Here is a 24,223-nt window from a genome sequence, read left to right as displayed (position 1 = left end):
AATCCTCTTCAAATTTCAAATCAATCGGATGAATATTGAGGATTTTAGAAATCTGGCATATGTTGACCTCAAAAGTAGTTGGTGGTTGAATTCAGGGTCCAGGTGTGCAAATCCTCTTCAAATTTCAAGTTAATGGGATAAAAATTGAGGATTTTAGAAATCATTTGCACACATTTTGCACAGAAATCATTTGCAATCATTTGCACATTTGCAGAAATCATTTGCACATGCACACCTGGACACATCTCCTTTTGGCCCATGTTGACCTCAAAAATACTTTGTGGTTGAATTCAGTGACGATATATGTAAATCCTCTTCAAATTTCAAGTCAATCGGATGAAAATTGTGGATTTTAGAAATTTGACAGTTGGTGACGTTTGGCCTATGTTGACCGATTGATGCTTTTACCCCAAAAACAATAGGCTTCTTGCTTATGACCAACTCTACCTTTTGGTGAAGTTTCATGAAGATCGGTTGAAAATTGTGACTTGAGGCGACTGACATGCAGACAGAGATACATACATAGACAGACAGACAGAATGAAAAATCACTCATCGAGCGACACTTGGCAAAAGAGAACAAAGCAGAATGGCACTCAGTACAGCATCCTTTTGACTTCACAAATAATTGTTGGTTGAATTCAGTTTGCTGATATGAAAATCCAATTCAAATTTCAAGTAAATCGGATGAAAATTGAGGGTTTTTGAAATTTGAAAAAAGTGGTTGACCTTTGGCCTATGTTGACCCTTTGGCCGATGCTGATCTCAAAAATAGTTGGTTGAATGCAGTTAGCTGATATGTAAATCACATTCAAATTTCAAGTCAATCGGATTAAAATTGAGGATTTTAGAAATTTGAAAAAAAGTGGTTGACCTTTGTTGACCTCTTGGCCTATGCTGATCTCAAAAATTGTTGGTGGTTGAATTCAGTTCGCCGATATGAAAATCGCATTCAAATTCCAAGTCAATCGGATGAAAATTGAGGATTTTAGAAATTCGAAATTGTTGTTGACCTTTGGCCTATGTTGACATTTTGGCCTATGCTGATCTCAAAAATAGTTGGTGGTTGAATTCAGTTAGCCAATATGTAAATCCTTTTCCAATTTCAAGTCAATCGGATGAAAATTGAGGATTTTAGAAATTTGAAAAAAGTGTTTGACCTTTGGCCTATGTTGACCTTATGGCCTATGCTGATCTCAAAATAGTTGGTGGTTGAATTCAGTTAGCTGATGTGTAAATCCTCTTCAAATTTCAAATCAATTGGATGAAAATGTGACCACTCATAGAGTGACACTTGGCAAAAGAGAACAAAGCAGAATGGCATGAAGTGCAGCATCCTTTTGACCTCACAAATAATTGTTGGTTGAATTCAGTTAGCTGATATGGAAATCCAATTCAAATTTCAAGTCAATCGGATGAAATTTCAAGTCAAGTCAATCGGGTGTTGTGGTTCTGGGCCCTGTGCTTTTTCTGGTCTTCATTAATGATCTCTCCGATTATCTGAAAAATCCTCTCTATCTCTTTGCTGATGACCACTCTCTGCCGCTCCATTCCTCATCCCTCAGATCGGCAGTCTGCAGCCTCCTCACTCTCTGCAGACCTGGACAAAATCAGACTGGTCAAACAAGTGGAACATGTCTTTCAATCCTGACAAATCTCACACTCTTACTATGTCTCTCCGAAAAGACCGACTGGAAAACCCTCCCATCTACTTTCTCAACAATCCTCTCCAAGAAGTTCTGTCGCTCAAGCTTTTGGGTCTCACTATCTGCCATGATCTTTCTTGGTAAAAACCACATTTCCAAGCTGGGCAAAGTCAGTCGCCGACTGGGCATCCTCCATCGTGCGAAGTCCTTCCTTGGCAAACCTGAGCTCCTCACCACATACAAGGCTTTCATCCGCAGCTCAATGGAATACTGTTCTCCCCTCTGGGCCGGTGCTCCTGCCTCACACCTTGCTCGGCTTCACGCTGTTGAAACCAAAGCTTTCAGAATCAATGGAATCTCCTGCGATGAAGCTAACTCCGAGGGCCTTTCACTCACTCACCGCAGGCAGGTTGGTGGTCTTTCTGTCTTCTACCGACTCCTCTCCGGCCTTGCTCCCCCAGCTCTGTCTGTTCTCTGTCCCCCAAATATTCCTACAGGTCGCACAAGATCTGCCTGCAACCCTCTTATGGTTAAACTGCCAAAATCAAGACTCTCTATTCACCTTCACGCCTTCATTCCTCTTTTCTCCCGCCTCTGGAACAAACTCCCCCACTCCCTTCAATCCCACTCCTCCCTCCAGGTCTATAAAACAGCTGTTCACCACCATCTCTTATCTTCCCCCATCCAAAACCTTGATCTTTTCTACCTCTGCTAATTCATCCTTGATCCTCTTTTTTGAAATCCCAACTTCTTTCCTGGAAGTCCTTGCAGTGTTCACATGTTTTATACCCCTCCCACCTCCCCCCAAGCCCTCCCCCTCCCACATTTCTCCTGATGTCCCTGCTCTCAAATGTTGTTTGTGTCCTTCCCCCTCTCTCCCCATCTTGTGTACCGCTCCCCTTATTTTGTGTTTTATGTGTCGGTTTGACTTTTTGTGTGATTAATGTTAGCTCTTTCACGAGCCTCGATCTTGTATACAAAAAAAAAAAAAAAAAAAAAAAAAAAAAAAAAAAAAAAAAAAAAAAAAAAAAAAAAAAAAAAAAAAAAAACGAGTTAAGGACTTGCGATGCACATTCTCTTAAGGGACAGCATAAACATTTTGGTACAACCCCAAACTAGGCCAGAAGGCATGTATGTGTTGGAGGCATGGCATATGGAGGAAACGACTGCCTCTCACGGAGAATACTGTGTGCGATCTTGCCAAGGCTTATGTCCGTTTCATGCATAAAGGCAACAACAGGACGACAATAGATACAAAAAGAAACATTTCTCCATTCATGTCTGGCGTGGAGGGTAGACACACACTTGTTCCGAGCTTGGTGGAAGGAACTGAGGTGTGGGTTGACATGTTTGATGTGGGTTGACCTTTTTTGGATGGTTAATATTCAAAGATCTCACGGTTATCAGTGATACACCGGCCTATGGTTCTTCTCAACTCTCCCACATACTTAGTCGGCCCCCATAGTCACTGGGATCTGTATAGACCACACCTACCCTGTCATAGTCATATAGAGAAAACCTTCAGTGGTTCCTGTGCAGTTTCCCTCTTCTTCGGCACTGCAATACTGTCGTAACGTTTGGACACCAGTGGCCTTCAAACTCGTTCCAGATGCCTTGCCTCTCTTCCCTCGATTGTAGATGGTATGTCATGTGCTCTTTTTATGAGTGTTTTTACCACTGTTTGCTTATGGTCATTTGGATGGCGTTGCCCAATGTCAGGATGATGGTCTGTGTGTGTTTTTTCTTTTTCTTTTCTATAAACTGCCGTGTTTAAAATATCTGTCAAGGCCCCTTGTCAATCTTGACAGATTGACAATCGTGTCCAAGAAAGTGAGCAATTCAGCTTTTTCCTTCGCACAGGTGGATTTAATGAAGGAGAATGTTTCAGCAATACCCTCCTGGATTGTGCTGACTGCCTCACTGGGACATATGACAAAAGTGCTGTCTTCATAACGATACCAAATGTATGGCTGACATCATATGGAGGGACAGGATAGCTCGTATTTTCCAACTTCACCACCACCATATTCGCAACTAAAGTCAACACGGGCAGTGTGATACCACCCAACAAAATAGATGGAAAATAGACGAGCACCGAGAAAGTCGTATACATCCTTGACACTTTGACATGTAATGAATAACCAACCTTGTTCCAGCATTCATTCCGCATTAGTATTGTGGTTGCCCCTGATGTTTGTCAGCAATGAATGTATATATTTTATAGGGTTGTAACCATGTTTCACTTCATTCAGAAGTTCATACTGCAGCCATGAATAAGACATAAAATGCAATATCTTTACCCATCTTCACTTCGGGCCACAGATGATGCATCAATGTAGGAAAGCACTTTGGCCCCGTTGATCGGTTCAGAACTTTACAATGGAAATTTTGAATTCTGGTCAACCGGTCTCAGCCTGAGGCAGTGCAAAAAGCATAGGATAGAATGTGTTAGTCTGACCACATAATCAGTTACCCTCTTCCTGGAAGTTCAAAAACCAGTTTGCTATCTGTAACATCACTTGGGCATAACTGCACATTGACATTTCAAAAAGTAAAGCCGATCTCATCCTTTCATCCCTCTCCATGACAAATGTCTCGATGACGTTCATTGTATGAATTATTAGACGGACTAATATTGTAGCCAACTTTGAAAGACCAAGTCATTCCTTGGTACCCCTCAGCTTATCAAACGATATAGCCTGCTGTTTGTGGAAAGAGTTGTAAGGCATCAGTTCCCAACTCTCAGCTGTGGAAACTGTCTCACTTGGTATTTTATGATGTGGTGAACACCAATGCCATATTGTGGCATATATGTGCCATATATATGGCATATATGGCATATATGGCATATATATATATATGTGCCATATATGTGGCATCACATTCACACAGTCGTGGCCAAAAATATTAGCACCCTTTTTTTTTTTTTTGTATACTCAATCGAGGCTCGTGAAAGAGCTAACATTTATTTCACAAACAAATCAACCAGACAAACAAAATACAGACTTGGCATTTAATATGGAATATTTTTTTTTCTTGACTTGGGTTTACTTTCTTAACTCAGTATATCAATCTGGTGAGTTTCTTTTACACTTTGGTGATTTATTTGTTAAAAGAACCATGTCACTGATTGTCTGTCACAGCAAGAAGTCGACAACAGGATTATATCACAGGTGGCGTGGCAAAATGTACGGACAGGTGCATTTGATGATTGGCTTTTCAGTCGGGTATACAAGGGTTGTTGCGTTCTGTATTAGTGGAAATCAACTGCTGCACGTCTCCAAAGGTTATTGCCGCTTCCTCTGGAGATGGTCCATCAACTCGACAATGCTGTTTGTCATGGAGTGGTGGCTTTACGAAATTACGGCATGAAACAGCGTGCTATTGCTCGGCAGTATGGCATCACTCAAGGTCAGGTGTCACAGATCCTGAAACGAAATGCTTAGAGGGGTGTCCCTCCTCCAATACCGAGGCCAGGACGTCCCCGCAGAACCACAAGGAGGGATGATCGCCAGCTGCAACGGTTAGTCCGCAATGGCCGTACCAAGTCAGCTAATCGGCTTAGGGCTGGGTGGCAGCAACTGACAAATGTGCCTGTACCCAGAAGTCTAGTCAACCAACGACTGGTTCAAGCAGGCTATCATGCCAGGCGTCCCCTGAGAAAGCCACGCCTGACCAGACAACACCGCCAGCGCCGATTGTAGTGGGCCAGAGAGCACCGTCAATGGCATCCAGGACACTGGAATCACGTGATCTTCAGTGACGAGTCTAGATTTCTGGTCCATCGTCAAGATGGCCACGTCCGAGTGCGCAGACAAGTGCATGAAGCCTACAACAAAGATTGTATAGTGCCAAGAGTCCAAGCTGGAGGTGGTGGGGTGACCGTTTGGGCTGCTTTTCATGCAGGGGGCAAAACTGACCTGGTTGTTCTGAATGGAAACCTGAACCAGTTCAAGTACAGGGCCATTCTGGAAGAAACATTGCTTCCATTTGCTCGTGAAGCCTTTCGAGGAAACTTTGTCTTCCAAGATGACAATGCACGGCCTCATCGTGCTCGCATGATCCAACACTTTCTTGCTGACCGTGGTGTAGAGCATATGGAGTGGCCTGCCATGTCCCCGGATATGAATCCGATAGAGAACTTGTGGGCAAAATTAACGCGTCAAATCGACAACTTGGACCAGCAGCCGCCCTCTGTGCGTGAATTGCAGTAGACTATTGTCACTGCATGGCAAGCGCTTCCTGTCCAAACCTTGGCAAATCTCGTGAACAGCATGCCTCAACGTGTACGTGCTCTCCTGAATGCTCGTGGGGGTTACACGAAGTACTGAACTGTAATTTTACTGTCCGTAATCCCAGTCGTAATTTAACTTTTGTTTTTGTTTAAAAAAAATTGGCTAATGTGCAAAATAAAGAGATACTTCTGGAAAACGTACAGAAGTTTAACACAGTACTGTCCATGAATTGAGTTCGATATCAGTTTACATCACTTTCAAGGATCAATTTATTTGTTTCGAAATGTCAAATGTGGTTTTTGTTTCTTTTAAAGGTCACATTAACAAAATCTAGAATAATTTCAACATAATTCCAATGAACTTTTGGTTCTAAGACATCTTGAAAAGTAAGTTCACCCCCACAAAAAAAATATTCCATATTAAATGCCAAGTCTGTATATAAAAAGAGGGAGCGGAAGACAAGATGGGGAGAGAAGGGGAAGCACACAAACACAACATTTGAGAGCAAGGAGAAGTGTGGGAGGGAGAGGGCTTGGGGGGAGGAGGCGTGGGAAGGGGGTGGGGGGGGGTGGGGAGAGGTATAAAACACAAGGGGACCGAAATTAGCGGGGGTAGAAAAGATCAAGGTTTTGGATGGGGGAGGATAAGAGATGGTGGTGAACAGCTGTTTTAAAGACCTGGAGGGTGGAGTGGGATTGAAGAGAGTGAGGGAGTTTGTTCCAGAGGTGGGAGAAAAGAGGAGTGAAGGTGAGCAGAAAGTCTTGATTTTGGAAGTTTAACCATAAGAGGATTGCAGGCAGATCTTGTGCGACCTGTAGGGATATTTGGGGGACAGAGCCCAGAGAGAGCTGGGGGGGGGCAAGGCCAAAGAGGAGTCGGTAGAAGACGGAAAGACCACCAACCTGCCTGCGGTGAGTGAGTGAAATGCCCTTGGAGTTAGCTTCATCGCGGGAGATTCCAATGATTCTGAACGAATTCTGATTCTGAAAAACTTTACATGGGGTGTACTTACTTTTTCACGTGACTGTACATTTGTTCTCGCACAAGTGTTTTGCATCTTGAGAGAAGGTGACTGGTGCTTGCCGTTTCAACTTTGCGGAAGCTGCACTTTTGGTTGAATTTGGTTCTATCATATTTCAAAAAGCTTTTCATGTACTTTCCCTGACTTTACGTATCTTGAGATGTGCTCTACATAATAGTTCAGCTATCTTCTTCAACATGTGCGTTTTCTTTGTTTTTTTTCAAAATCTTCCTGTTATGATGCTATTCTCCTATTTGTTAATATGTACTGCAGAGACTACTGGCTTCATTAGCTTCCCCAACTTGTCTTAGCCACGGTTCGACGAAGTACAAGGATTGTAGGGTGGGTATTAAGAATTTATGAAGTGACCCTACACCCAATGCATAGAATAAGCTTGTGTCGGTGATGGATAGTACAGTATATCCATGAAGGGATATGAAGTCTGGTACATTAATTGCCAATAACCTCCCATAAAAGTGCACCACTTTGTGTAATGATGAGATAACCTGGCAGAAGAGATTGAAGTAGATACAACAGACCACACAGATGTTTGCATATTAGATGGTCAGAACTTGAGCAGAATTCAATGGGATTGTTTTCGGGCAGGCAGCAATGCAGTGGCAAAGGGAGGTGAGGCAGCTGGGGTTTCGCAGAGTGGAAGGGAGGAGGAGGAGAGGGGGTGGGGGGGGGGGGGGGGTGTGGAGACGCAAGCTGTCTCAAGATGAAGTGCTGCAATGTGTGCCCTCACCATATGCAGGTCGTGGACATAAATAAATATGGAAACAACAATGTAGAGACGCTTAATAGGGCGTTGGGCCACCACCTGCAGACAGTATGTCCTGTATCACCATGGCATAGAGTCCATCAGTGTCTGGGATTCTGCAGGAGGGATGTGGCACCATTTTTCCACTGGAAAAATCAATCAATTCACATCTGTTTGATGTAGGTGGAAAATGCTGTCTCAGGTGTTGTTCCAGAATATCACATAAGTGCTCGATTGGGTTCAGATCTGGTGACTGAGAAGGCCATGACATATGGATAACATCAGTGTCATGCTCATCAAACCATTGGTTGACCACACATGCTCTGTGGATGGGGACATTGGGGGTTTTGTCGACTTGGACTTTTTGTTTTTAAAAAGGTTTAAAAAATCAAAATCGAGGAGCAAATCAGGAAACCAAAGAGCCAGAAATCGAAACGATAATCAAAACAAGTCAATGAACCAGGGACAATAAATCAGAAATGAAGAATCTGGGAACAACAAATCAATAACCAATCGGGGAACCGAGGCCCGATAAAACAAATCAATAATCTAGAAACGGTGAATCAAAATAACAGTACAGGCACGAATAACAAGTCTAGGAAGACCAAAGGATAATAAATCGATAGCAATAGCAAGACGAACTATAGTCCTACTTTACTTATGCCCATGGCTGCCCTACCAGCCACTCCTAGAGGGCCACTGAAACAACCACCTCTTCCATGTAACCTTCCCCTCCGACCTCAATGGGCCTGGCACCCGATGTAACCACATCCAGATCCTGTACTGCAGGAGGAGGGAGAACTCTGGCCTTCTCCTTGTTCTCCTCCTTCTTTCTCTCTATCCTCCCCTCATCCTCTATTGTGAGGGGAGGGAAGGAGGGTAGGACACAGCAGGCACAACAATCCTTGGCCCCGCACTTGTCCCGGGGCAACACCCCAACTCTCGCCCGCAGAAGCATGCATTTTGCTGGTGTAGATATGCGGGCAGGAGCGGTTAGTGTGCCCCATTCCACCAGAGAGATAGTGACATACATAGTTATCACAACGCTCCTTTAAATGTTCCAACTTGCCCCACTGAGTGCAGATATCCACACCGAACCCAGTAACCAAGTGGCTGAGTTGGTGGCATCTGCAACATAATTTTGGCTGTCCTGGATAAAACACTTGACCCAGGTCCATCCCAACCACAATATCGTTCAGGATATGGGAACTGTGCAGTCCTCCCTCATCCGAAATTTGACTCGGTACTGCCAAGTTCTGGTCCACATGCCGAGGTCATTTCGGACAAGCCATACTTGGCCACGGATGGCCATGTACCGACTGAGCCACAACTGGACATCATAGTCACTTTTGCTTTAGTTATGCAGGCGGACGGTCATGACTCTCTCCTGCATTCCTGAGCAAGCTCAACCTCCCAGTCTGCCAGTGTCCCAACAGACTGAGCAGTGACCCACCTTCACCCGAACTTGGCATGTCCCCTTCCCTGTCTGGAAAGAAATGTCAAATCCTCGGGCCAAGGAGATGAGGCAAAGGAAAAAGTTGGCAGCTTTATTAAACCCCAGCACGCCCAACAAAACCTCTCGACCTAAAGTCTCACTAGCCAGAACGGCTCCATCCTTAACAAACTAAAAACAGACACAATTATGGCCCCTGCTCGCCATACTGGGGTACTGGGAGGGCGGGGGCCAACACTAGGGGGAAGGAGGGCGATGGTAGTGAATGGGGGTGGGGTCAGGGGGGGGGCGTGAGGCTATCCTCTGCCTAGTGGGTGAGGCCTACCAGACAGGAGGAAAGCTGGGGTAAAGCAGGAAGGGAAAGGACCAATGGAAAACACAGGACAAACAAGACAAAAAGGAATAGAGAAGCAAATAGATGAGGTGGGGAAATAAAAAGCGCGCAAAACGAACACAAGGCACACCGGAAGCTCAGGGCAAAAACTCAAAACTCGAGATCTCTTTTTTGCAGCCATGCTCGGCATAATTATAGGCAATTAGACCTGTGCAGCATTTTTATACATGACCCTAAGCATGTTGGGATTTTATTTGCTTAATTGCCACATGGGCCACATCGGCCACACCTGTGTGGAAGCTGTTACTTGGTATCCCTCATTCACCCAGGTGTTTCCACTTTTTTTTTTGTCCATTGCCTGTAGGTATGTTTTCAGAGAGACTTGTTGCATGCTTGCAGGAAGTGATTGATAATGGAATACCAAGTGGTAGGGGAGAGTTGGAAAGAAGGGGTGTCGGGGAGAGTTGTGTAAGATTGAAGCCCGATATAGTTGGTCGGAGTGGGGTAGGGGTGTATAAGCTTTAAAGGGGGTGAGTATGTCAACCTGAAAAGTGTGGGGTGTGAAAAGAAGGGGGATGTGGCAAATATGAGCATTGCGTGGGAAATACAAATGGAAGAGCGAACCTTGGCAGAAAAGTTCGAGGTACCACATCTCTAACACACGTGGACGAGAAGGGTAGGAGGGGCATCACATAGAAACAATAAAATGTGAAATTAAATGCAAAAATTGACCTTTTATAAACTTACAAAATCCTGATTTAACAAATTGTTTACAATTTGGTGGATATTTAGTTCCGATTCAGGATAAAGAAAAATATGAAGTCATTAATGTTTGTCTGGCACGCTCTTCTGCTTCCTGATTATGTGGCTTTAATTATGATTACAAAAAAAGAATGTAGCGATAAGAGTGAACAAGGGAAAATCCCATTAATAAATGGCACTGCACTTTAGGGAATACCATTACTGTGATTAATATGTACACAAGATTGCGGTCACAAATTCTTCATGAATGATCTTGTGAAGTGGTTCATTGATATTTGGTACAGTATACCTATGATTCACTTTGGAATTGTGTGTTGTTTTGGATCTTAAAATGTTTGCCATTAGATGCTGGCTGTAAATATAGGGTAAAGTAAAATGTGACCGTGGTAGTGATGAAACTAGAAGAATGGGTGAGTATAACGTCAGTTTGGTTCGTGTAACTGGAAATGTGATTACATATGGTGGTGTAGAGCACAGGTAGATCATTTTTTGTGGCTAGCCATCTGGTTTTAATATGTCCTTGCATCTGTGACTCTGTTGAAGACTGTTTTGGGAATGGTGTTTGGGTTTGGATGTAAAGGCCTTCGGTGTGAATGAGGCATAATGGGCAACATGGCCTCGATTGCTGTCTGCGTTGTGAAATGCTATGTATTTGTAGGATCTCATACCGGATAAGGTCCTGTGCTGGTTCTGGCTTGTCCACGGGGATTGGACGTCTTGAGAGAGCCGTCCTTTATGTCCGTCCTTCTCATGTCCGAGAAGCTACAGACCAAACAGTACTGGTTCTGGCTTGTCCACGGGGATTGCCATGTTTGCCCACTGACCGCTAGGGCACCTCGTTTTATGTGATGGTGGTCTTACCATGGGATGTCCCTGTAATTTGGATTTTCAAAGAAGTGACCAATCCAGGGGATTTATCTCGGTTCAGGGTCAGCGCCCGAAACATAAGCTTCTCCTTTCCTCCCACGGTGGTTAGCATACATAGATCAACGTCTTGTTGATTGAATCCATTGCTCTAGCTGTCGCCCGACGCAGGTCAATACAAGCCTTCACCTGCAAGACTAGTTCTTCATTCTACATAAAATTGATCTGTTTGGTGTAATGAGAACACTGCACTTCCTTACTGCAAAAGGCGGATGCAGGATTTTGAAAGGAAAGGTATCCATGAGTGTACAAGGTATACATGAGTGAAATAAATGGGATTCATCTTCTTCAATTAACTCTATCACATAGCTATAATTGAGTGTAATGGCATTTTAAAAAATTTGGTTGAATACGTTTACAATAGTGAAATTTAAAACGACAAGAAAACCGTGGTTATTGAAAATGAATGAAGGGCATTTGTTAAAGACATCCATGGAAAAAAACGAATAGGTTGTGATGATTGAAGTGTTCAAAGTGGAGTTGTAGTGAGTTAATGAAGAAAGAACGAAGATCGTGTGGAACAAGTCAGATACGAATGAAAATGGTTGAGAATAATGAACGTGAAGGGAGGAGGGTTAAAGAGGCGACTTGCACTCGCTGGTCGTGTCGCCCCGCAGTCTGCCGGCAGGCCGCGCCCTGTGGGCACGTGGGTGGGAACCAGCGAAGGACAGAAACGGGAACAGCAGTAGATGCCGGATGTGTCTTGGCGTGGCGATGAGCGGTTAGGGATGCAGGCCGGTCGCCGGCATGATGGCAGGGCCGAGCGCCCTTCAGTACCATGGCTAGCAACGGGCGCCTCTCGCTGAGCTCGCCTAATGGTAAGGCCAAAAAGGACTCCATTGTTTCTTCACAAAGATGTAAATGCGTTTGCGTATCCCATGAACCTGCCATTGTGTGTGACTCTCCTTCATGACAGGTTTCCTGTTTTCTCGGTTGAATCGGCGCACACGACGCACGGCATGATGTAATTGAATCGGGCACGTAACCCTAGTTGTGTGTAAATTGAGCTCTTGGAGGTGCTGTGTTGCTTCGCGTCAGCACGAATACTCAGTACCAAATTCACGTACCTCAAGAATTTTTTTTACAATATTTTAAAAGATCTCTTCGCCATTCTATTTTGGAACATTTTCTGTTTTTACCACCTTTGATCATTTCTTCGATCTGGTGGTAGAGAAAGGCCAAGACTCCTATATCCTGATTTCTTCATGTATGATGAATCGTCAACATTATTTCATTCCCAAATATTGTGATCGACCATGTCAGATTATTTTTCTGTTAGTACATTTATTCTTGGATGCTATCAAAATATCGTGCTCATTTTGAGACTTGTAATTTTGCGCATTGACCAATTGTATTGTACAGTGTCCTTAAGTATATTGATTGATGGTTTGTCAGCTTAAAAGCTAAAAAGCCGAGATGATGAGGGTGAACTGCCATTTAAGATCAACAAAAACATGACTGTTTACACAAGCTATCTTCATGATGGGCAGCCAGAGGTGGATAAAAATAGGAGAGATTCATAGGCGCAGGATTGATTCGAGTGGGCAATGGTGGGACCCAGCGAGCGATGAGAGCGGGTACTACATAGAAGGCCAGGAGGCTTGAAAGACGTAAAAATGTTTGTATTTGTGCTTTCATGTGTCCTCGACATGATGTGCACAGCCATCTCGGACCTTTGTTCAAAATTTCCTTTAATTTTCACCGAGATGCTGTTTTTGAATCGGCATTTTGTTTGGTCACTGTTATCTTCGTTGGTTTGGCAATGTACTGTACTCTGTCATTTGTCCGTGTTGATTTGTTGGCACGCACTGCGTGTCACTATCTTCTTGTCTCAAATTCTAACCTCTGCAATTATGCATGTTCCTTCCTGCCCTCTACCCTCCAAAATCTGTCTTTGCCCCGTATTGCTCTTTTTCTTATTGTTCTTTTTTTTCACCTTTTAAAAAGTCTTTCCAACCTGTTATATACTTGTCTTTATTACCTCCGCCACCGAAGGTGGGCGGAACGTATGTTCTCGCCCCTCTGTTTGTCTGTCTGTGAACAGGATATTTCAAATAGTTGTGGACGGATTTGGATGAAACTTGGTGGAGAGGTTTTGTGTGGGACATGGACGAATTGATTCGATTTTGGTGAAGATCCGAATATGGTTCTGGATATGAGGATTTTTTAATTTCTTAAATGATTCTTCACCATTAGGTGATAGACCATTTCTTCACCATTTGGCATAAAACACATAATCCTGAAATTCACTTAACATCCGTTTCCGGTCTTGCTGGCGAGGGTTCGTTTTTTCGCAGCTCCACACGCTCTCCATCGAAATCGAAGTTAAGTAATTGTTCCCATTTTGTATTTTCGTTAAAACTGTATTTATTTTATGGTGTACGAACGTATATTGTCCCGACAAAGATTTTCGGTGCAAATCTTTCATACCTGTATTGAAAATCGTGTTATTTCGTGTCGTCTTGAGGCCTTGTACAGTGTACACTGTACAACCTTGAGGCTTTGTTTTTCTCTCAGCGGTCTGTCGTTTGTGATCCAATAACTTTCGTTCTCTGTTTTCCCAGTCTTTTCACCCCATAGCCTACTTCCTTATGTAAATCTCAACTAAAAAAAACAAAAAAAAAAGACATTACCTTCTCTGTGCTCATTCGTTTATTCATTCTTATTCGTTCGTTCGTTCTTCGACCACGTGTTTCTCCCCCATTTCCCCAGATAGATTGTCAAATTTCAACTCGTTATTTTATCGTCCATGCGATATTGTTTGATTATAGTTAGTTTTGGTTTGAATTTCCTGTAACTCGTAATTAATTAATCGTGTTCTGCTCCTCGTGTGTGGCCTTGTAGTTGTACCCCCGTCGGTGTTTTGTTAACTTAAGCGTGTTTTGCTTGGCTCTTGGTTTTTTCCCTTCTACCCCGAACATAATACTGTCTAACGTTCTAAATCCCCACCCCCCCCAAAAAAACAAAAAAAACAAAAACATTTATATTCTTTTCTCCACGTGTACTGTTGTCTCATCCTGTATTTTCTGTCCAGGTGTGCTGTTCGCCCCGCCCCCATTATCTCCTTGCCATCCACCGTTTGCCCTGTTCACGTGACTCGTGGTGGTCCCTCTCGGCTCTCCCCCCGTTGGTATTTTTGTGCATATAAGATTGTTCACAGTTCTGTTTAAATATTATTTAAATATGTTTAACCTTTCCCCTTCTGTGTTTTATTCAGTGGTATATTACAACATGCTGTTTTTCTTCCTATTTAAAAGGCTTTTCTCAATTTCCTCTCCAACTCATTCCACTTCAAAAAAAAGAAATTCAATATCTTATACGTCTCCCTCACTACATGGTCTAAATTCACATTCATTCCATCCCTCCTCCATCGTTCTGAATCGGATTGCTAACTTGAAAATCACAACAAACCCAATTTGTTATCAATGTTCGTCTTTCATTAATCATCCACTTTCTAAACTCCCCTCTTGCCCCTCCCATCCAAATCCCCCCCCTTGCACCTACACTCCTAAACTACCCCCTTGCCCCTCCACTCTTAAACTCCCCCCTTGCCTCTCCACTCCTGAACTCCCCCCTTGCCCTTCCCCTCCTAAACTCCCCCTTTGCCCCTCCCCTCCTAATCCCCCCCCTTGCCCCTCCACTCCTGATCTCCCCCCTTGCCCTTCACCTCCTAAACTCCCCCCTTGCCCCTCCCCTCCAAATCCCCCCCCTTGCCCCTTCCCTCCAAAACTCCCCCCTTGCCCCTCCCCTCCTAAACTCCCCCCTCACTCCTCCCCTTCAAAACTCCCCCCCAATCCCTCCCATTCAATTCTCCCCCCATACCATTCCTCTCCAATTCTCCCTCCTCCCCCCTCCTCCTCCAAGCTGCCTCCTCCCCACTTCGTCTCCCTTCTATCTCATACCTCCACCCCCCCAAACCTTCTACTTTCCTCTGCCCCCCCTCAAACAACCCCTCACTGTGCCTCATCCCTTCACCATCAAACCTTTCATCCTCCTCATCCTTCCTTTTCTTGGAACTCTTCTGCAACATCTGACACACTATCAACTGCTCTCCCTACCTCCCCCTCTCATCCTTCATCTTACCCTACTCCTCCCCTCCCCTGTCCTGTACCCGATGCTCCCCCTCTCTCTTCATTAACGGTATGGACCTCAAACATCCGGGGTCTTCGCTCAAACCTGACTGATCTCTCCATACAGGTTGCTTCTGACAATCCAGACTTGATCTGCTTAACAGAGACTTTCCTCCTTCAAGATGTCTCTGATTCCTTAATATCTCTTCCTGGTTACTCCCTCCTCCGGTATGATAGACCTGAGCCTCGGCCTGGTGGTGGGGTGGCTATCTTTGTCAAAAACTCTCTTCCTCACTCTCCTTGCACTGCCCTCTTTCCTCCTCACCCGCAGGAGTACCTCTGGTTACGGCTTCCTCTCCGCTCCCACCTTTTGTTCATATGTGTTCTGTACCGTCCCCCAAACAGTGATGACTCCATCTACATTTCACTGTCTGACAACATGGACCAACTTCTATCCACTCATCCCAACTCTCTCTTCCTCATATGTGGTGACTTCAACTGTCATCATGCCACCTGGTTGGGTGTGGGTTCCTCTCTCACCAGTCATGGCACCTCAGCAAAGGACTTCTGTGACTCACTGGGATTGACACAATCTGTCAATTTCCCGACCCGGATCTCAGCCAATGGAGTATCTTCTCTTCTCGACTTGGTTATGACAAACTTCCCTGCTAATGTCTGCTGCTCTTCTTCTGCTCCAATCGGTTCTTCTGATCATGTGCTTGTCAAAGTGGACATCTCTCTGGCCATTCTCAGAGAGCCTCCTCAGCGTCGACGAGTCTGGCATTTCACTCAGGCCGACTGGGACGGTCTTCAAGCAGCCATCAATCGTCTGGATTGGTCTCCCATCTCCACTGCCTCTGACATCAATTCTTCCTGGGAATTCTTCTAAAGCAAACTGATCTCTCTCATGCACAGATTTATCCCATCTCGCCTTCAATTGTCTTACCCTTCCTCCCGTCCATGGTACACTGAATCTTGTGGTGAGGCAGTTGCCCTGAAACAACTTGCCTTTGCCTCTTGGAAGGCTAATCCAACTGAAGGCAATCTCAGTTCCTTCCACCAAGCTCGGAACAAGTGTGTGTCTACCCTCAGGAGTGCCAGGAAGCACTATCTCTCCTCACTCAAGAATGAACTCTCAAACCTGTCTCCTTCCTCCAAATCCTGGTGGCGTCTGGTCAAATCCGTTTCTGGTGTTTGTTCCCCCTCCATCCCCTCCCTTACCTCAAATGGCCACACAGTTGACATCGCACGTGACAAAGCCGAATGCCTCAACTCTGTGTTCGCCTCAAAATCCTTAGTCCCAAACCCATCTCTCTCTGTTCCCACCTTTCCCAGTCGAACCCAACTGCTCCTGGACTCTGTGTCCTTCTCTCCTGACAAGGTGGAGGAGTTTTTGTCAAACCTCGACTCTGATTCTGCAACTGGACCAGACGGCATCAGCCCACGGGTCCTAAAATCCTGCTCTGCCGCTCTATCTCACCCTCTGTCTGTTCTTTTCACCCTATCTTTTGCTCAAGGTCATATGCCAGCATCCTGGAAATCAGCTAACATTACCACTTTACACAAAAAGGTGCAAAAACAGATCCTTGCAACTACAGACCAATCAGCCTGCTCCCAATTATCAGCAAAGTCATGGAATCCATCATTGCTTCGGATATGAAATCTTTCCTCTTCTCCAATGGCTTGATCTCTGATCATCAATTTGGTTTCAGACCAGGTCACTCTACTCTGGACATGCTGCTTCTGCTGTCTCAACAATGGATGGAGGTCCTCAATGCCAAACAGGAAATCAGAGCTGTCTCCCTTGACATATCACGGGCCTTTGATACGGTCTGGCACCCAGCTCTGCTCACCAAACTCTCCTCCTATGGTATCCATGGAAATCTCCATCCATGGCTTGCGGACTTCCTCTCTGGTCGTAGTCAACGTGTGGCCCTGAATGGATTTCTCTCATCTCCCCTTCCTGTTCAGGCTGGAGTTCCCCAAGGAAGTGTGCTGGGCCCTGTGCTTTTTCTGGTCTTTATCAATGATCTCTCCGACTCTCTGGAAAATCCTCTCTATCTCTTTGCTGATGACTCCACTCTCTGCCGCTCCATTCCTCTTCCCCCAGATCGGCAGTCTGCAGCCTCCTCACTCTCTGAAGACCTGGACAAAATCACAGACTGGTCAAACAAGTGGAACATGTCTTTCAATCCTGACAAATCTCACTCTCTTACTATGTCTCTCCGAAAAGATCGATTGGACAACCCTCCCATCTACTTTCTCAACAATCCTCTCCAAGAAGTTCTGTCGCTCAAGTTTTTGGGTCTCACTATCTGCCATGATCTTTCTTGGGAAAACCACATTTCCAAGCTGGCCTCCAAACCCAGTCGCCGACTGGGCATCCTCCGTCGTGCGAAGTCCTTCCTCGGCACACCTGAGCTCCTCACCACATTCAAGGCTTTCATCCGCAGCTCAATGGAATACTGTTCTTCCCTATGGGCTGGTGCTCCTGCCTCACACCTGGCTCGGCTTCACGCTGTTGAATCCAAAGCTTTCAAAATCATTGGAATCTCCCGCGATGAAGCTATCTCTGAGGGCCTTTCACTCACTCACCGCAGGCAGGTAGGTGGTCTTTCTGTCTTCTACCGACTCCTCTCCGGCCTTGCTGCCCCAGCTCTCTCTGTGCTCTGTCCCCCAAATATTCCTACAGGTCACACAAGATCTGCCAGCAACCCTCTGATGGTTAAACTGCCGAAATCTCGGCTCTCTGCTCACCTTCACTCTTTCATTCCTCTTTTCTCCCGCCTGTGGAACAAACTCCCACACTCCCTTCAATCCCTCTCCTCCCTCCAGGTCTTTAAAACAGCTGTTCACCACCATCTCTTATCTTCCCCCATCCATAACCTTGATCTTTTCTACCCCCACTAATTCACCCCAGATCCACCTTGTTTGAAATTCCAACTTCTTTCCTGGAAATCCTGGCAGTGTCCATATGTTTATACCTCTCCCACCCCCCCCCCCCCTTCACATGCCTCCCCCCCAAAGCCCTCTCCCTCCCACAGATCTCTCGATGTCTCCATGTCTCTCGGTCCCTGCTCTCAAATGTTGTGTTTGTGTCCTTCCCCCTCTCTCCCCATCTTGTCTACCGCTCCCGATGTTATTTGTTTTATGTGTCTGTTTGTCTTTCTGTGTGATTAATGTTCGCTCTTTCACGAGCCTCGATCTTGTATACAAAAAAAAAAGAAAAGAAAAAAAAAAGCGTAAAACCGATTATATAGCACGATATCTCAAAAAGTTGTGGACGGATTATGACAAAACGAGGTGGATGAGTTGGTTTGGCGACAAGAAGCCGATTCTATTTTGGTTCAGGTCCAAATCCAGATCTGGCCTATCATTGGGATAGAAAACGTAAACTGTTCAGCCTCGGGGAGGTATGCGCTCTACCAAATGCCATTATATTGTATACATTTTTTTAAAGCTTTTGTCCTGCTACTTCTTCCTCTTCACCAGATAAGAATGTTTGCCCGTCTGCCCATTGCTCCAGATTTTCATCCTTCATCTCACACACTTTTCCTGCTGCCCTCCACTGCTGGTTCTCCCTCACCTATCCTCCTTCTCCCATCTCCACTGTCATTTCCATACTTAACGTGTGTGTCTGTGCAGAGGTCTGTGTGTGATGTTTTTCCAAATTGAATTGGTATTGAACTGAATTTTTGAGATGTGATGAAAGTGGATGTGTGGATGAAAATCAAGTCATCAATTTTTATCACCTCCGTTTCCACTGCAGGTGGACTGCTATCAAACAATTTCTCCATTGCCAAATCTGTTAATTTAATGGCACTCGGTAGAGCACATAGCTCAGCCGGGCTGAACAGTTTATGCTTTGTGTCCAACTGATAGGCCAGATATGCATCCGGACCGTAACCAAATTCTAATCGGCTTGTTGTGGTCATGCATCAAACTCATCCTCCAAGTTTCGTCCCCAACTTTTTGAGATATCGTGCTATATATAGTTTTTTGGCCCCATCTCTCAATGGTGAAGTATCACTTAAGAAGGTCGAGTATGCAGATCCAAATCTTCACCATAATCTAATCAATTCGTCCTTGTCAAGGACCCAGCATGCCCATCAAATTTCAGCCGAATGTATTAATATATTTACCATAGGTCCTGATGTCATGTTAATTTTAGTGAATTTTAACCATTTGTATTGGTACATACCAATCTCTTCGACGACATACAGTGCATTCAGAAAGTATTCAGACCCCTTCACTTTTTTCACATTTTGTTATGTTGCAGCCTTAAGCTGAAATCGTTTCAATTCAATTTTTCCCTCATCAATCTACACTCAATACCCCATAATGACAAAGAGAAAACAGGATTTTAGAAAGTTTTGCAAATTTATTTTTAAAAACAAACAAACTGAAATATCACATTGCCATAAGTATTCAGACCCTTTGCTATGACACTTGAAATTTAGCTCAGGTGCCTCCCATTTCTCTTGATAATCTTTGAGATGTTTCTACACCTTGATTAGAGTCAACCTGAGGTAAATTCAATTGATTGGACATGATTTGGAAAGACACACACCTGTCTGTATAAGATCTTACAGCTGACGATGCATATCAGAGCAAAAACCAAGCCATGATGTCGAAGGAATGCATGCAGAGCTCAAAGACAGGATTGTGTCGAGGCACAGATCTGGGGAAGCCTACAAAAAAAAATCTCTGCTGCATGGAAGGTTCCCAAGAGCACAGTGGCCTCCATAATTCTTAAATGGAAGAAGTTTGGAACAACCAGGACTCTTCCTAGAGCTGGCCGTCCGGCCAAACTGAGCAATCGGGGGAGAAGGGATTCCACCCTCAGGAGAGCCAGGAAACAATATCTCTCCGTTCTCAGGACCAAACTCTCTTATCTGTCTCCCTCTTCCAAATCCTGGTGGCGTCTGGTCAAATCTGTTTCTGGTGTTTGTTCCCCCTCCATCCCCTCCCTCACCTCAAATGGCCACACGGCTGACTCCGCGCGTGAAAAAGCTGAATGCCTCAACTCTGTGTTTGCCTCTAAATCTTCTGTCCCAAACCCATCCCTCTCTGTACCCACCGTACCCAGTCGTACCCAGCTGCTCCTGGACTCTGTGTCCTTTCCTCCTGACAAAGTGGAAAAGTTTCTGTCAACCCCTCGGATTCTGCAACTGGACCTGACGGCATCAGCCCACGGGTCCTAAAATCCTGTTCTTCCGCTCTTTCACTCCCTCTCTCTGTTCTCTTCACCCTCTCTTTTGCTCAAGGTCATCTTCCATCTGCTTGGAAATCTGCCAACATCACCGCTTTGCACAAAAAAGGTGCAAAAACAGATCCCAGCAACTACAGACCAATCAGCCTTCTCCCAATTATCAGCAAAGTCATGGAATCCATCATTGCTTCAGATATGAAATCTTTCCTCTTCTCCAATGGCTTGATCTCTGATCATCAATTTGGTTTCGACACTCTACTCTGGACATGCTGCTTCTGCTTTCTCAACAATGGATGGAGGTCCTCAATGCCAAACAGGAAATTTGAGCAGTCTCCCTTGACATATCACGTGCCTTCGATACGGTCTGGCACCCCGCTCTGCTCGTCAAACTCTCCTCTTTTGGTATCCATGGAAATCTCCACGCATGGCTGGCGGACTTCCTCTCTAGTCGTAGTCAACGTGTGGCCCTGAATGGGTTTCTCTCATCTCCTCTTCCTGTTCAGGCTGGAGTTCCACAAGGCAGTGTTCTGGGCCCTGTGCTTTTTCTGGTCTTCATCAATGATCTCATTGACTCTCTTGAAAATCCTCTGTATCTCTATGCTGATGACTCTACTCTGTCGCTCCATTCTTCATCCCTCAGATCGGCAGTCTGCTGCCTCCTCACTCTCTGCAGACCTGGACAAAATCATAGACTGGGCAAACAAGTGGAACATGTCTTTCAATCCTGACAAATCTCACACTCTTACGATGTCTCTCCGAAAAGACCGACTGGACAACCCTCCCATCCACTTTCTGAATAATCCTCTCCAAGAAGTTCTGTCACTCAAGCTTTTGGGTCTCACTATCTGCCATGATCTTTCCTGGGAAAACCACATTTCAAATCTGGCCTCCAAAGCCAGTCGCCGACTGGGCATCCTCCGTCGTGCAAAGTCCTTCCTTGGCACACCTGAGCTCCTCACCACATACAAGGCTTTCATCCGCAGCTCAATGGAATACTGCTCTCCCCTCTGGGCTGGTGCTCCTGCCTCACACCTAGCTCGTCTTCACGCTGTTGAAACCAAAGCATTCAGAATCATTGGAATCTCCCGCGATGAAGCTAACTCCAAGGGCCTCTCACTCACTCACCGCAGGCAGGTTGGTGGTCTTTCCATCTTCTACCGACTCCTCTCTGGCCTTGCCCCCCCAGCTCTCTCTGGGCTCTGTCCCGCAAATATTCCTACAGGTCGCACAAGATCTGCCTGCAACCCTCTTATGGTCAAACTGCCAAAATCAAGACTCTCTGCTCACCTTCACTCCTTCATTCCTCTCTTCTCCTGCCTCTGGAACAAACTCCCTCACTCTCTTCAATCCCACTCCACCCTCCAGGTCTTTAAAACTGCTGTTCACCACCATCTCTTATCTTCCCCCATCCAAAACCTTAATCTTTTCTACCCCCGCTAATTTCACCCCAATTCCACTTTTTTGAAATACCAACTTCTGTCCTGGAAGTCTTTGGTGTCCTTGTGTTTTATACTTCTCCCTCCACCCCCCCCCCTTCCCACGCCTCCTCCCCCCAAGCCCTCTCCCTTCCACACATCTCCCTGCTCTCAAATGTTGTGTTTGTGTGCTTCCCCTTCTCTCCCCATCTTGTTTTCCGCTCCCTCTTTTTGTGTGTGTTTGTTTGTCTGGTTGATTTGTTTGTGAAGTAAATGTTAGCTCTTTCACGAGCCTCGATTCAGTATCCAAAAAAAATAAAAATAATAAAAAGGCCTTGGTAAAAGAGGTGACCAAGAAACCGATGGTCACTCTGGCTGAGCTCCAGAGATCCTGTGTGGAGATGGGAGAAACTTCCAAGAGGACAACCATCACTGCAACACTCCACCGGTCTGGGCTTTATGGCAGAGTGGCCAGACGGAAGCCAAACAGTTCAATCTTGGTTTCATCAGACCACAGAATCTTGTTTCTCACAGTCTGAGAGTCCTTTAGGTACTTTTTTGCAAACTCCAAGCGGGCTTTCATGTGTCTTTCACTGAGGAGAGGCTTCCGTCTGGACACTGCCAGAAAGCCCAAATCGGTGGAGTGTTGCAGTGATGGTTGTCCTTCTGGAAGTTTCTCCCATCTCCGCACAGGATCTCTGGAACTCAGCCAGAGTGACCATCTGGTTCTTGGTCACTTCTTCCCAAGGCCCTTCTCCCCCGATTGCTCAGTTTGGCCGGATGGCCAGCTCTAGGAAGAGTCCTGGTTGTTCCAAACTTCTTCCATTTAAGAATTATGGAGGCCGCTGTGCTCTTGGGAACCTTCAATAAATGAATGAATATGAATGATCGTTTTAAGGCCATTTTCCCCACTAGAGCGGGGGTTAGCCTTGCGGGTCCCATGACAATCATGGTTCCCTGTTTGAGGCAATGTTTTTATGGCCGGATGCCCTTCCTGGCGCCCAACCCTTGGTCGCCTCTTACAGGGATACGGTGTACCTATTCTAAACAGGGGTACACACCGGGATCATTCATCCCAGCAAGCTGGTACTCAATTTGCCGACCTCGGAAGGATGACAGGCTGAGTCAACCCCCCTGGTGTTCATTTAGCGATCGACCGGGATTCGAACCCAGGATCCTAGGATCCCAAGCCAGCACCCTAACCGCTCAGCCAACACCAGGCTCAACTGCTTCAATGCAGCAGAGATTTTTTTGTAGGCTTCCCCAGATCTATGCCTCGGCACAATCCTGTCTCTGAGCTCTGCGTGCAGTTCCTTCGACCTCATGACCTGGTTTTTGCTCTGATATGCATTGTCAGCTGTGAGACCTTATATAGACAGGTGTGTGCCTTTCCAAATCATGTCCAATCAATTGAATTTACCACAGGTGGACTCTAATCAAGGTGTAGAAACATCTCAAAAATGATCAAGAGAAATGGGAGGCGCCTGAGCTAAATTTCAAGTGTCATAGCAAAGGGTCTGAATACTTATGTAAATGTGATATTTCAGTTTTTTTCTTTTTAATAAATTTGCAAAACTTTCTAAAATCCTGTTTTCTCTTTGTCATTATGGAGTATTGAGTGTAGATTGATGAGAGAAAAAATGAATTTAAACGATTTCAGCATAAGGTTGCAACATAACAAAATGTGAAAAAAGTGAAGGGGTCTGAATACTTTCTGAATGCACTGTATACTGTTTATGTACTTGGAAGAAATGCTTGTAATTGTGTGTTTTCTTTTTATTCTTTTGAGGAATTGTTCATTGTGATATTGAAGACCTCTAACTACCCCTACAGAAGTATGCCAATAATGGCAAACTAGTGTGTGGACAGTTAAGGTACAAAGTATATAAAAATGAAGGATTTTGTTCCAATTCAGCAAATAGTAAAAGGGCTTTTGAAAACTCATAAATATTCACAGATATGAAAGCTTATTTTGTAATTATTATGTCTCCTGTCTGTTTCACCCCTCCCCTATCTCACCTCCTCTTCTTCTATGCCATCCCTGATCTGTTTTGGCACCATCCCCAATATTTATCTGAGCTGTACGTGATTGGTTAATCCAGTTTGGGGCACTGATGATGTTGGGTTATGTAACTGAGACATTTATCTCAAAGTACGTTGATGTTATGTTGTGCAGGCCATTTCTTAGCTTCAGTCTTGCGTCTTTGCCGATTTTTGTTGTGATGAAGTCTGAGCAGCGTACAATGTGTGAGGGTATTAAAGTTGCGTGTTTTCAGAATATCCAATTCTGAAGTTGAAAATTCTGGCTTTCAAATTTATTTGGAGTTGTTTTTGTTGATTTTGAGAAATGTGAGTTCCTAACTGCTCCATACTCTCTCTTCCACTAAAT

The 24,223-nt window shown here is 44.9% G+C and overlaps 1 protein-coding gene across 10 annotated transcripts in view; it reads left to right on the top strand.

Moving 5' to 3' along the window:
• LOC137423325 (TBC1 domain family member 14) overlaps positions 1 to 24,223 on the top strand; it is a 150,202-nt gene that overhangs the window by 12,858 nt on the left and 113,121 nt on the right. For 3 of the 10 annotated variants that reach the window (XM_078774325.1, XM_068110353.2, XM_078774329.1), the window contains exon 1: positions 11,776 to 11,955. The exons of 1 other annotated variant lie outside the window; for it this stretch is intronic. In XM_078774325.1, the coding sequence (XP_078630451.1) occupies positions 11,916 to 11,955 (40 nt within the window). In that variant the 5' untranslated portion in view covers positions 11,776 to 11,915. Of the gene's footprint in view, positions 1 to 11,775; positions 11,956 to 12,665; positions 12,715 to 24,223 lie in introns of those variants that run through there. 6 more of the 10 variants (XM_078774328.1, XM_078774324.1, XM_068110354.2 and 3 more) reach the window with 5 other exon arrangements.

The sequence above is a fragment of the Myxine glutinosa genome, chromosome 3 (genome assembly GCF_964187855.1).
Source record: "Myxine glutinosa chromosome 3, kmMyxGlut1.1, whole genome shotgun sequence".
In the NCBI taxonomy this organism is placed as follows: domain Eukaryota; kingdom Metazoa; phylum Chordata; class Myxini; order Myxiniformes; family Myxinidae; genus Myxine; species Myxine glutinosa.
The sequence above is the reverse complement of the archived record's forward strand: the minus strand, read 5'-3'. Positions and strand labels throughout refer to the sequence as shown.